Source organism: Thunnus thynnus, chromosome 19, assembly GCF_963924715.1.
Source record: "Thunnus thynnus chromosome 19, fThuThy2.1, whole genome shotgun sequence".
Classification (NCBI taxonomy): Eukaryota; Metazoa; Chordata; class Actinopteri; order Scombriformes; family Scombridae; genus Thunnus; species Thunnus thynnus.
The window spans coordinates 16,031,162-16,043,628 of record NC_089535.1 but is presented as its reverse complement, the minus strand read 5'-3'; the positions used below and the strand labels follow the sequence as shown (position 1 = coordinate 16,043,628).

General features: G+C 38.6%; 2 protein-coding genes across 4 annotated transcripts; one reads left to right on the top strand and one right to left on the bottom strand.

Annotated features, from left to right (window-relative positions):
- Positions 1-861: 861 nt before the first annotated feature.
- On the bottom strand, positions 862-3,838 carry morn3 (MORN repeat containing 3). 3 transcript variants are annotated; one of them, XM_067575344.1, is made up of 6 exons: positions 3,742-3,838; positions 1,973-2,144; positions 1,702-1,859; positions 1,451-1,610; positions 1,167-1,351; positions 862-1,011 (listed from the first exon to the last, which is right to left on the bottom strand). In XM_067575344.1, the coding sequence occupies exons 2-6, from the start codon at positions 2,115-2,117 to the stop codon at positions 946-948; spliced, it is 714 nt and encodes a 237-aa protein (XP_067431445.1). In that variant the 5' UTR covers positions 2,118-2,144; positions 3,742-3,838; the 3' UTR covers positions 862-945. The 3 variants fall into 3 exon arrangements, with proteins under 3 accessions (XP_067431445.1, XP_067431444.1, XP_067431443.1); XM_067575343.1 differs by lacking the exon at positions 3,742-3,838 and adding an exon at positions 3,286-3,437; XM_067575342.1 differs by lacking the exon at positions 3,742-3,838 and adding an exon at positions 3,252-3,435.
- Positions 3,839-3,904: 66 nt separating this feature from the next.
- Positions 3,905-12,298, top strand: tmem120b (transmembrane protein 120B). The gene is made up of 12 exons (XM_067575339.1): positions 3,905-4,087; positions 6,284-6,402; positions 6,516-6,632; positions 6,717-6,776; positions 6,885-6,980; positions 7,077-7,166; positions 7,312-7,377; positions 7,545-7,606; positions 9,183-9,275; positions 9,568-9,632; positions 9,892-9,960; positions 10,223-12,298. The coding sequence occupies exons 1-12, from the start codon at positions 3,908-3,910 to the stop codon at positions 10,337-10,339; spliced, it is 1,134 nt and encodes a 377-aa protein (XP_067431440.1). The 5' UTR covers positions 3,905-3,907; the 3' UTR covers positions 10,340-12,298.
- The last annotated feature ends 169 nt before the right edge of the window (positions 12,299-12,467 follow it).

The window sequence follows — 12,467 nt, the reverse complement described above, 5'->3', positions numbered from 1 at the left end:
TTCAAAGTTTCAGAGTTTCGAGTCACAGCTTGAATATGTAACTTCATGAGTGTATTTATTTATGAGATCATCCTCCTTATGCTGGCTAACCAACTGAGTCAGGCATGTCTGAAGCTTTCAAAAGACTTATGACCTATTTTTAATACTGTATATGAATCACTTTCTGACCTCCGTGGAGTATATGTCAATATTAGGGCTTAATTTTGTAAAGGTTGAGGTTCATATTCCATCATGATTACAGGTTGGGGTGGATCTTCTTTCAGGCTAGTTGTGGGAGCTGGTATTTATCTGACTGATTAGATGAAGCATCAGCATCAGAGCTTTCTTATTGAATAACAAAGTCTGGCTTGTGTATCTGTTAACTGTTGAAGGTTCACAGGGACATTCACAGTGTACGAGTGTCTGAATGCACCATAAAGAGAATACAGTAAAAACTAACAATTGACTAAACCCTATTAGAAGAATAAGTGGATGTATCATTTGATTATTCCATACTTACTAACACTGAATTTACCACATGACCAAGTTTAATAGCTCTTGGTTGTGTTTACTTTAGTAACATGTGGATCCATGTAGTGAATAGAGTAATTAGGTATGTCATTATTTTTCCTCATGTACGTAGATTGATTATATTTTAGGGACCCTAGAACTGCTCTATTATGTGATAAGACAGTTAGCAACAAACCTTTTATCATCATGACACTAATCATCTGCATTGGTAGTAAATTTAAGTAACATGTTGAATTGTAGCACTATTGTGCTCAATTGATTTGAAATTTTGATGGATGTGGGGTTTTTTCTCCACAGAAAAGAACAAATTATTTGGGTGGAAATATTTTGGACAAAACTGAACATGTTGAATATCGTTATGACATTTTGTATTTATTTTTTATTCTGTGAGTTTTTGGTGGGGTGGAAACATGGTGTTGATCCTCTTGTTGCTCATCAACATTGATCAAGGTATGCCGATTGGGCCTCCCTTAAAACCATCTGCATATCCACCAGGTGTATCTTGAAAAAAAAGAGATGTGTTCATGTTTTAATCTACAAAATTGCATTTGGAGAAGAGTGTTGATTGTATAACGTAATTAGTGGCAGAGGGATGAGAAAGTCTAGCTTATTTAGATGGGTGGCCGTAAAAAGTAGATACAGTCAACATGTTGTACCTGTGGAATGGGATACTTTGTTGGTGTTGGTGCTTCGTCCCTTCCGAAATCAGACAGGGTCCCACATTTTGCTACTCCATCCACCCAAAAGCCTTCATATAGCTGGCCTTTGTCAGGATAGTAGAACTTTCCATTGCCGTTCTTCTTGCCATCCCTCCAGGTGCCTTCATACCAGCTGCCGTTTGCTTGGACAGACAATGGAAAGTCAAATTCCAAAATTCACTTTCTTGCCCCACTAAACTGTAATGTATTTTAGATGAAAATGTAAAGCAACAAGCTCCTACCAAATCGAATGATGCCCTGTCCATGATTCTTATCCTTCATCCACTCTCCTTCGTAGATGTCTCCACTCTCATGGTACATTCTTCCCCAGCCGCACCGGAGACCCTCACTCCACTCACCTTCATAAACTGCTGAGTTACTGTAGAAGTACGTGCCATACCCCTAAAGAGATAAGAATAAGGATACAAAATATATCACAGGGTGCACGTACATTTTGTTACAGTGTGTGTATAATAGTGTATCAGATACATACATGCTTCTTTCCATTTTTCCATCCACCACAGTACTTCCGTACATACTCCTTTGTTTCTGGGAGTAGTACACTGTAGGTGCCATATCCATCACGTTTTCCAAATTTCCACTCTCCATTATAAATGGCACCAGACTTCTTCCACACCTGAGTTCCCTTCCCTTGAAAATCAATAAGCATAGTCAATAAGCATAGTGTAGCCAGAGTATTTTGTGATTCATATGTAGGTATTCACAAATCTGTAGTTCATGGTAGGAGCTGCACAGTATCTCACCATGCTTCTGGTTGTTCTGCCACTCCCCAGTGTATTCATTCCCAGTGACCGAGAAAACTGTTCGGCGCAGTCCACATTTCTGTGACTTAATATCCAACAGTGTTGAGAATGGCGGATTTTTGTGAGATGTTTTAACATATGGCATGGCTGGGTGCAAAGTTTGGTGAAAACCCTAAAAGATGAATGAAATGAAATGTTAGACATATGGTGCTGTACAGGTTAGCCAGTTTTTTTGCCCATAAGTGAAAAATTAAATCATTTCTATAGCGCCATATTTTCATATAGTGCTATACTTTCAGTGTAGATCACATTTGTGCAAGGAATTTATGCACATAAAGGACAGGTTCACAAGTTTTGAAGTCTATTTTTAAATAACAGTCAGGTGTCCATATGGACACTGAAAGAAGTTTTCCTCACTGTAATCATTCCTTCTGTTCATACTTGCTGTTAAAAGACCCCCTTAAAATATGCTTTCAATGTAAGTGATGGAGGCCAAAATCCACAGTGTGTCTACACAGTCATTTTGTGCAAAAATGTATTTAGAAGTTTATCTGAAGCTTATAGGAGGCTTCAGCAGTCTGAGTCATATCAAGTGGATATCTGACTCATTAACAGTCTCATTAGCATTAAATTCCCTTTTTGTGTTTTCTCGGACAGTGTTTCCCTGTTGAGCTGCGGTGGAAGTAACAAAAAGAGGGACTTTGGCACTAAAAAGACTGTAACGTTGAAAGGTATCTACTTGATTTGACTCATTTGGACGACTGAAGCTTCATATTAGCTTCAGATAAACTTTTAAATACATTTTTCCACAGAAGGAGGCTTGTGGGTTTGGCCCCCTTCACTTACATTTGAAGTGCATTATGAAGGGATCTTCTGATGGTCAGTATGAGCAGGAGGAATGATGATGGCAAAAAAAGAAAGCTATATCAATGTTCATTTGGACATGCAAAATTGTGAAGCCGTCCTTTTAACAATGCACTTCGGTAAATACAATATCCTGATTTAGACCACAAAAAATGCCACCTGTTCTTTAACTCCTACCTTGGAGTATGTCACTTTACTGATTTTATAAAGACGATGCTGATGAAAAGTAGTGCAAAAACAATCATATACACTACTGCACGAACAATGAACCCATATTTAATCAGTTAAATGTGCTCTAATTAGCAAGTTAACTACAAGGCCATCTAGCTATAGTTAACGTTACTACAGTGGCTAGCTGCTCTGTAACTCAACACATTAGGATGTCAAACGCTCATTCAAAGCAAAGTACTTGTACCTGTAATAGCGATGTGTCCAAGCGGATGACTTACTTAAACTCAATCCGCTTGCAAACTCAGGCCATGCAGTTGCAGAGTAAATTAGGAAAACATGTTAGACGGCGAGCAGTATATCAGCGCTAGCTGGTGTCCGCATCCCAGAGAGAGCTAAGCATTCTTTGTATCCTAGCAACCGAAGTGTGTACTGTTAGTGCAGTGTGTAAAACGTTATATTATATTCAAAGTCATTTGAAAATTAGAGTTAAATGCGTCCTGGGGGCCCAGCTGATGCCCAACTCTCTTTTTTGGCAATTTTCAACACATTTTTATTTCCAAATTAATTTTGCCGTGGTTCAACTACAAAAATAGCTTGGCCTCAACGGCTGACAGGTGTTGTGTCGAAGTCTGTTCCCCGTCGATATGTGTGTCCCCTAACGTTAACCTGCACACAACCTTATCCCTGGCCCTAACCAATCACTTCTGAAGCGCTTAACCTGACCCCAAACTTACATTGATTACAACCACTTATTTCTGCTACGCTTAACCATAACCATAACCATAACCATAACCTTAGTCCTAACCCCAACCACGGAGGTGGTGCCACAGGAACCATAATTTTTACAGAGGGGGAACGTTTGCTCGAGGGGGGAAAAGACTTCAACAAAACACCTGACAAATGTTTTACGATATGCGCATGCTCCACACAGCCCAATTAAAAAGGAGCGGACAGTCAGCTTGTGTGAGGAGAGTCAGAGAAGCCGTCCTCTTCGCCGCATCACCCACTGTTACCACGATGTCTAAACCGAAGTTTCAGACGGAGTGGGAGGAAATTGACGATGAATATCAACAATTACAGGTGACAGAAAACATTAAAAACGAGTACACTATACGTGGTAGACTGCTGGCTGTAAGCAGCGTACCGTGGATGGTACTGACAGCAGAGACGTTAGTTTGACAGGCTCTTTTCCGTATTCGCCATTCATTCAGCATTGAGCCTCTCTGTAACTGCGCGGTTGTAGTTAGCATTATCTCAAGGGTGGAATATACTTCACCGGGCGTTTATCACCTTTTACTTTACGGTAACACCCGTGTGTTACAGCCGCTAACGTTAGCAGCAGGTTGCTTGTCTTGCTGCTAGTAGCCTAGTGAGTTATGCGGCTAATGGGCAGCTAACGTTGCAGTAGTTAACCACACAGTGCAACACTGAGCGATTGTTTCATGTTAAATTACTGCGACCAAAGTTACTTAGAGACAGTATAGGTAACTGCACGTGTTTTCTACTATTTGCCTGAGTAAATTAATTCGTAGCCGGTGAATACATCATCAGGTTACCGCGCTAGCTCACGTTAGCTAGCTGGCTAACTTGAAACAACATAATGTATAGTCGATAATATCAAATAACAATCACTTTGAGGTATTAAAGGGTAGCATGTGGTGTTGTGTGGCACGACCATTCCTCTCCTCATGTTGGCATTAGACGACTGAGAGGTGGATCTGTGATGCCATCAGAAATGATAAATCTAGAGCTGCTCCGCAGGGAGATGTGATGAAGGTGACTGTCAGCTGTCCTGGGATGCATGTTCTGCTAAAACAACAACAAAAAGGAGTGCAACTTGACACCTTCATACTAGCAGTCTCCCATTCATAGTTGCTTCTTACCAGATCTTTTTTTTTTTACATCTGTGGCATTTCAGGTTCAAATCCAAATTTTGGGGTCCATGGGTTTGAAAAGACTTTTTATTAATGATGAATATGCCAATAATATTTTTGATTAATCAACTACTCGTTTTGGCTATAAAATGTGAGAATATTGTGAGAAATGTTAATCATGACAAACTGCTGTCAAATTGCTTGTTTGGTGAAATCAACACTCTAAAACCCAAATATATATTCAGTTTACTATCACAAAAGACAAAAAAATGCAGCACTTCCAGATTAATGAGAACGTGGAACATAGAAATTTGTGGTATTTTTGCTTGAAAAACTAGTTTAACGATTATCAGTATAGTTGCAGATTCATTTTCTGTCGATCAAGTAATTGATCAATCAGTTTATTTACCTGTAGTAAACCTTTTGAGTGACACATCAGTTTAATTACAACCACCAGGCAGTGATGAGACGTACGTGTGTGTGTGTGTGTGTGTCTCTGTCATGTGATATACATACTGTACATCGAAACCACAATGACTATTGTGATTACTTTGCTTGGATGACATAGTGGATCATGTATTATTGAGTTTATTTCCTCCATCAAACATTTCCCAGAGTCTAGTTTTGGACATGAGCCAGTAGTTTTTTATTTTGACCTCTGAGATTTGCAGTGAAGCAGATCAAATGCAGTTATTACTTCCAAGGATGTGTACTTTAACTTGCTTTACTCAAAACTCAGTTTCAAGCAGGCCTCCAATAGAGGTGACAAGAACATAGCTGACTAAACACCTTCTGTTCAAACCACTTCTCCCATTTTTATAATGAAAGAAACTTTGTGGACAGATTGACCTTTTCTTGATTGTTGATCCTTGACAGTCTCACACTACATGATCCCAGTCAGATCTTCCTAAATTCTACATGTGCAAATGATAAGAAAATGAAGAAGTATGTCTTATAAACCAGTGCTGACGGGAAAAAGTGGGGGTGGTGTGGTCTGGTGCATGTAAGTGCATGTACACTGGAATATTTATCTCACCACATAATACAGTGTTGTGGGTTGTTTGTGTTTAGACAGAAGGGTCAAAGAAGATTTCACAGCATGAAGCATTTCCATGTCCGCTGAATAGAGACCCTGTTCGTCTGAAGTTTTTCAGTGTTTTTTCAGCCTAGCAAAGATATGTGAGAGTAGGGTTTAAAAAAAGAGTTTTCAGTGGAATATTACAAATTCATTTAGCGTTTATTCCATTTTTTCTTTGTTGCAATCACCTATCAGTCGTACTTTGTAATTTCATTTTGATACATATGTGACTGTACGTCTCTTGATTTTATAGAAAGGTATATTTCTGAGAGTCTACCGTTGCAAATTTTCTACGCTCACTTTGTGTATTTCTTTGATCGCCAGGAAACTCACAAAATATACAGACAAAAGCTTGAGGAGCTCACCAACCTCCAAGCAACATGCAGCAGTGCCATCAGTAAACAGAGAAAATGCCTCAAAGACTTGAGGCAAAGCTTGAAAAAGTACGTATTCTCTGATCAGGACACAACACTCCTCTCTGTCACTCTTAAAACATAAAACATAAATGGAAGAAGATGCTGTTTCCACTCATGAACACTTTGTGTTTTTGTCACAGGTGTGCACAAGCATGTGATGAAAAGCAACTCGAACTAATAACTGACATCAAAACACAAATCAAAGAGAAAGAAAACGTGTTCTTTGATATGGAAGCATATTTGCCAAAGAAGAACGGGTCAGTACTTTTTCATGTGAATTTTCTTTCCCTTTGTTTCTGTATTTAATTACCTACATGACATTTTTTTTGTTTTGTTTTCAGACTCTACCTGAATTTAGTCCTGGGCAATGTGAACGTAACGCTTCTCAGCAACCAGGCAAAGTATGTGAACTTTCCTCAGGCCTTAAGACAGCTTGAACAGGTTTAGACTCTGGATTGTGGTGCTTGTTGTCAGTTTCTTATCTTGTTTTTGTCCATTCATTCACACAGATTTGCCTACAAAGACGAGTATGAGAAGTTCAAGCTTTATATGACAATAATCCTGATGTTTGGAGCCATAACCTGCCTCTTCTTTCTCAACTGTCGGTGAGACAACTTTTTTTCCCCCTCAAGCATTATTTTTGTCAATGTTGTCACTTAATTAAAATGTGATTTTTAATTGTTTATTTATTTATTTTCTAGTGTCACTGATGAAATCTTCAACTTTTTGTTGGTGTGGTACTATTGCACATTGACGATAAGGGAAAGCATCCTCATGAGCAATGGCTCCAGGTGTGTTGTGACATCAATAAGAGGCACTGCAGTCATCTGAAACTGTTCACAATTATTTTATTGAACATATTGAAGATGCAGTTGTAACACTTTTTGATTATTTTTTTCTTCTTCTTCATCTCTTCCTCTTTTTTTTCCTTTTCAGGATTAAAGGATGGTGGGTTTCTCACCATTATGTGTCCACCTTTCTGTCAGGTGTGATGCTTACCTGGTGAGTTTTTGTCTTTTAATGTCATTGTGTCGCATCATTTCAGAAATCCTATTTGAACTTTTTGACAACCATGTACAAGTTAGCGACTGCTAAGGTTATAAAGGCTACAGTTTAAGTGGTTCTTTCTTCATTTGATTTTTTTTGTTTAATCTTCTGTCTTTTCACAGGCCAGAGGGGCCCATGTATCAGATGTTCAGAAGTCAGTTCCTTGCTTTCTCCATCTATCAGAGTGAGTGAACCTGGTTACTAGACTCAAAACTAAATAGAGCTTAATGAATAATTACACTCTGAGTTTAAAGGAGAGGTTCACTGTTTTTAAAGTGTGTAGTCAGTAGTCAATAGTCAGGTGCCTAAATGAACATTGAAATAGGTTTGTCATGCTGTAATAATTCCTCCTGTTCATACTGACCATGAGATGATCTCCTCCTAATACATTTATGTACAATGTAAGTGATGGAGGACAAAATCCATAGACTGCATTTTGAGCAAAAATGTACTTAAAAGTTTATCTAAAGCTAATATGAGGCTCCAGCTGTCTGAATTAGTTAAATAAAGTCTATCTTCCACAGTTTCAGTCTTTTCAGTAAAAAGAAAATTGTGTCTCGACAGACACTGTTCAGCTGCGATGAAAGGATTGTAACAAAAAGAGGGACTTTAACACTAAAAAGCTGTTATTTTTAAAGATATTGACTTAATTTGTGCGGCTGAAATCTCATTAGTTATAACTTGGACTTGGAAAAATTTTGGACTTATCTGAGTATTTTTACCCAAATTTAAACCAAGTAAATATGCAAGCATTGAGGTGCTCAGGCTCAGCCAATTACAGTGATATAGAAAAGTGGACAGCATTGATAGAAAGTATAATAATAACAATAATAATAATAATAATAGTATTAAATAGGCAATAAAACTCCCCCCACCCCTAGAAATAAAGAGAACATAACACCCTCAGCTCAACATTTCACCTCTAGTGCTCTTTTGTCAGCTGCCGTCAGTCTGTGACACCATGGTGTGATAGCTCACCAAGGCTGGAGTAGGTCAAGGGCAGGATCACCCCCCAACACAAAGTTGGTTATGTAACAGTGAAATGTCCTTTTGAATCACTTTATATGTCAGTGAAACCAACAAAGAACTAGTATCTGCTCAAACACGTAGTAACAGTGTAAACATGTTCAGAGTTGCAGTAAGTAAACAACTGGGAGAAGTGACGCAGCCGTCCTCATATTTAGGGCCAACGCTGAATAGACTCTCAGCTATATAAGAATAGTTCAATTGTAGCATGACTCATACTATATTGTAGATGCTTCACCCGCAGCTCTCTAATAATAGTTGCATTTATAATAAAACAGTTCGTCTGTGAAATTCTCATCATTAGAATAGAGAAGTGACACACTGATGGTCGCAGTCTTTGCATAGTATATCACATGTAGACTCATGGTGATGCCCTGTACACCAATGTTTGGCTGGCGTTTTGGGTCATAAGTCAAATGTTTATACAGACAGATGTTTGTTTATGGGGGAGAAATTCACCTGCCAAATGCTTAAACTGAGACTGTTTTTGTTTGTTTTTGAGGACAGAATGGCCCCATTTCAGTGTGCAAAGCTTCACATTACCGGCTTCTTCTGACTTTTAGTTTTTATTCCATCTTTATGGGTTGATAGCTGGTGTTAAGCTAATGCTAGTCCTCCAAAATGACACTTTCATCCTGCAGTACTGAGACTTGAGTTTTCCAAACTTCATTGATCTGTTCAACATTTTAAAGTTTTGACTGTGCTGTAATCTGTCTTATTTTTTTTCTATCCAGGTTTTGTCCAGTTCCTCCAGTATTACTACCAGAGCGGCTGCTTGTACAGGCTGCGAGCTCTGGGTGAGAGGAATCAGCTGGACCTCACAGTGGGTAAGTTGTAAGCTATTTTTGGTTGTAGTCATTTCAATCGTTTGAACTTTCGAGCCATCCGCAACACTATGTCTGGAAAAATAGGCTAAAGGTGAGAGATCGAGACAGCTGTTAACATCAGTGTACTGCAGCGCAGATGTCAGAGAAACTTGAGTAAGGCCTCAAGGGATTTTTTTTTTCCTAAGAGCATCTCTAATGTCAGATTCTTGAGACAACACAGTGATTGTTTGTGTAATATACTATGTCAGATTGTCCTGAGGTCACTGTTACAGTTCCTCCTGTGTCTCTGCAGAGGGATTTCAGTCCTGGATGTGGAGAGGCCTCACTTTTCTTTTGCCATTCCTCTTTTTTGGCCATGTAAGTAACTACAGCTTTATTATAGTAGCCGTAGATTTGCACACTCACATTATGAAATTGTAAAACATTTAAGCTCATGGGGGTATTACCACAACACATTTTACACCAGCGTTTGTTTACTAAGTGCATGAAAAGATTTTTTCTTTAGAACACACAGTTGAACAAACGCAGCATTTTTGAGAGAGACTGCCTAAGCTCGGGAGAAAAACCAGAGTGTGCTGCGATATTGTGAATGATAATGTCTCTTCTTGCTTTACAGTTTTGGCAGCTGTACAATTCGGTGAGCCTGTTTCGCTTGGCAGGACATGAGGATTGTAAGGAGTGGCAGGTGAGGGTCGCATTTAGCAGATCCGTCGCCTAAATGTCATAAACACGTTGATGTGGAGTATAAATGGTTTGATTAAAAGAGGACAGGCTTCTTTTTTTAAAAATATAGTTTGAGGCTCGTGTTACCTGTGATGAAGTCTGGTGAAGTGTTTGAATTGTATCTAGCCCTGCAAAGTTTCCTAATACAGATACAGTTATAACGATGCATGTTATAACTGGTCTTGAAATTTTCCTTTCTTTCTTTCTTTCTTTTTTTTTTTCAGGTGTTTATGCTGGCGCTGACATTTCTCGTCTTATTCCTGGGAAATTTTCTCACCACGGTAAAAGTCGTCCACCAAAAAGTTCAGAAAAACCAGGAAAAGGTGCAAAAAAATGACTGAGAATAAACTCAAAGGGACATTTCAGATTCTTCAAATGGGCCAGTAATCTTGAAGCAACACACACACAATCGCTTGACAGACTGTGCGCAGTACGATCAAGTCGGGAGAAGACAAAAGCTTGAAGCCGCCGTTTCTCTCAGGCTTTGATGACCACAGCAGCGTCCAGCCAAAGCATTCGGCCAACAGGCTTTTGCTTTCTAAAGACTCCTCGTCGTCGTCGTCGTCGTCGTCGGTTTGCTGCACATACGGTCACGACACATAGCGGTGTTGGCCTGATAGATGAACAGTTTGTCGCTTTATCCTGTACATAAAGAAAGTGAGTTGGAAAGAATGTGTTTTTATTTGTGTCTGTGCGTTAATCTGTCAGAGAGGCTTTGTTCAAATCATATGCAACGGAACAAGAACAGAACATAAGTTTTCCTTTGAAGACCGAAGTCTGTCATGTACATACTTCATACTTCTGTGAAGTAGCGATGATCAAACTGTCTCTGGCTCAAACTAAATTGGACATGTTCACTTCTGCACTGCGCTTCATTTCTCAAGCTTTTTTTAATGTGTAGTACTCAGCTCCCTATTGTGCTATTTCACTGCTAACCACTATTTTTTTACTAGATTTTTGTTCTTGAAAAATGACAAATGTAGGTCAACGACTTCAAAAAAAAAAAAAAAAAAAAAACCCATAAACCTGATACTTGACTGCCCAAAACAACCTTCATTTTCAGAAGAAATAGTGAAAAAAAAGTCTGGAGTTCAGCAGCGGTTCTGCTTCTGTTGTTTTCTTGATTCCTCGAAAGTATCACAACTACGAAGGACTTGCGATGCTGTTTCTCCCTTTCAGGCTACGGTTACAAAAGCCATAACTGTTTTTTTGTATAATGGAATGCATAAACTTGGTTCTCTGGCTAAGTCACAAAAGCACGCACAAACTTGAACTGTCTCTACAAAAACTGTTGAAAGGACAAAGGAGAGTCCATACGAGCTCCTTCCTTGTAGTTACACTTCTATGTTGTCATTTAACTTAATGCTGACAAATTGTAATATATACTTAGGTCTAAATCTTACTGGTGTAGGAGCTTCAAGCTTAAACATTTTTACACAAAACCCTCAGGTTAGAGGTTAAGAATTCAAATTCAGTTTAACACTTGAAGTCAATGCACAGAGTTGGGTTTATTAATTAGCACGCTGGTTGTTCCCATCTTGTTATGTGATGTTACACAAATGTATTATGATGCTGCTATTGGCACTGGTACTGTAAGGTTATGATACAGAATGATGATAAAAAATTATGTGATGGATTATTGTTTTTTTTAATTCTAATTGACAAACTAAATTAAATATTTGTATGAATTAATTTACGGCCAAATCTGGCACTTTTTGCTCTGGTTCACTGTAGTTTTGTCTGATTTGTGTTTCATGCATGTTCAAAAATTACTCAAGTGTCTTTGTTGTTTTTTTGTTGTTTTTTTTGGGGGGGCGGGTTTGTTGTTTTTTTTTTTTTATCAAGGGTTCAGATGGGTTCAAACTAATTGATCTGATCAATGTCTCTAATGCCTTTTTCTCCCTTTAGCCTATCACAGCAAAAATGCCCTACGTCTTCTGTTTGGAAAATCCAAAGACAGTAGCGTTGCATTTATGTCCACAGTTAATCTCCTGAAGAGAATCACAGTATTTATGTGTCATGTTTATTGAGGGAAACGTACATCATCCTACCGAGTTCCAGACCAAACTGTTACACTTATGCGAGCTGCCAGAATGCACAAAACAACTTGATGTCCTCATTTATATAATGTAGCTGATGTTTAAAGTGTTTTCATCTTTTATTTCAGGATTGTAAACTGGTGCCTGAACAGGATCAGTAACGAGACGGTTGACAATTTCTCAATCTGTGTACATTGTTGTAAAAAAAAAAACAAAAAAAAATATTAATAATGAAACACCTAATTAAAAATTGTAGCTCTTTCTGTGTTTTTTTGTGCGCTGAGACAGAAAGTTGTTGCACCCTCAGTCTGCTCTGATCATTGTAGGTAATCCAGCACACACACACACGTTAAGGTTGTTTTTTTTACACTAGTGGGCGCTGTTGGCAAAGATAAGAAACCTGCTGCAAGTTGACAAGCTCAAACCCTGT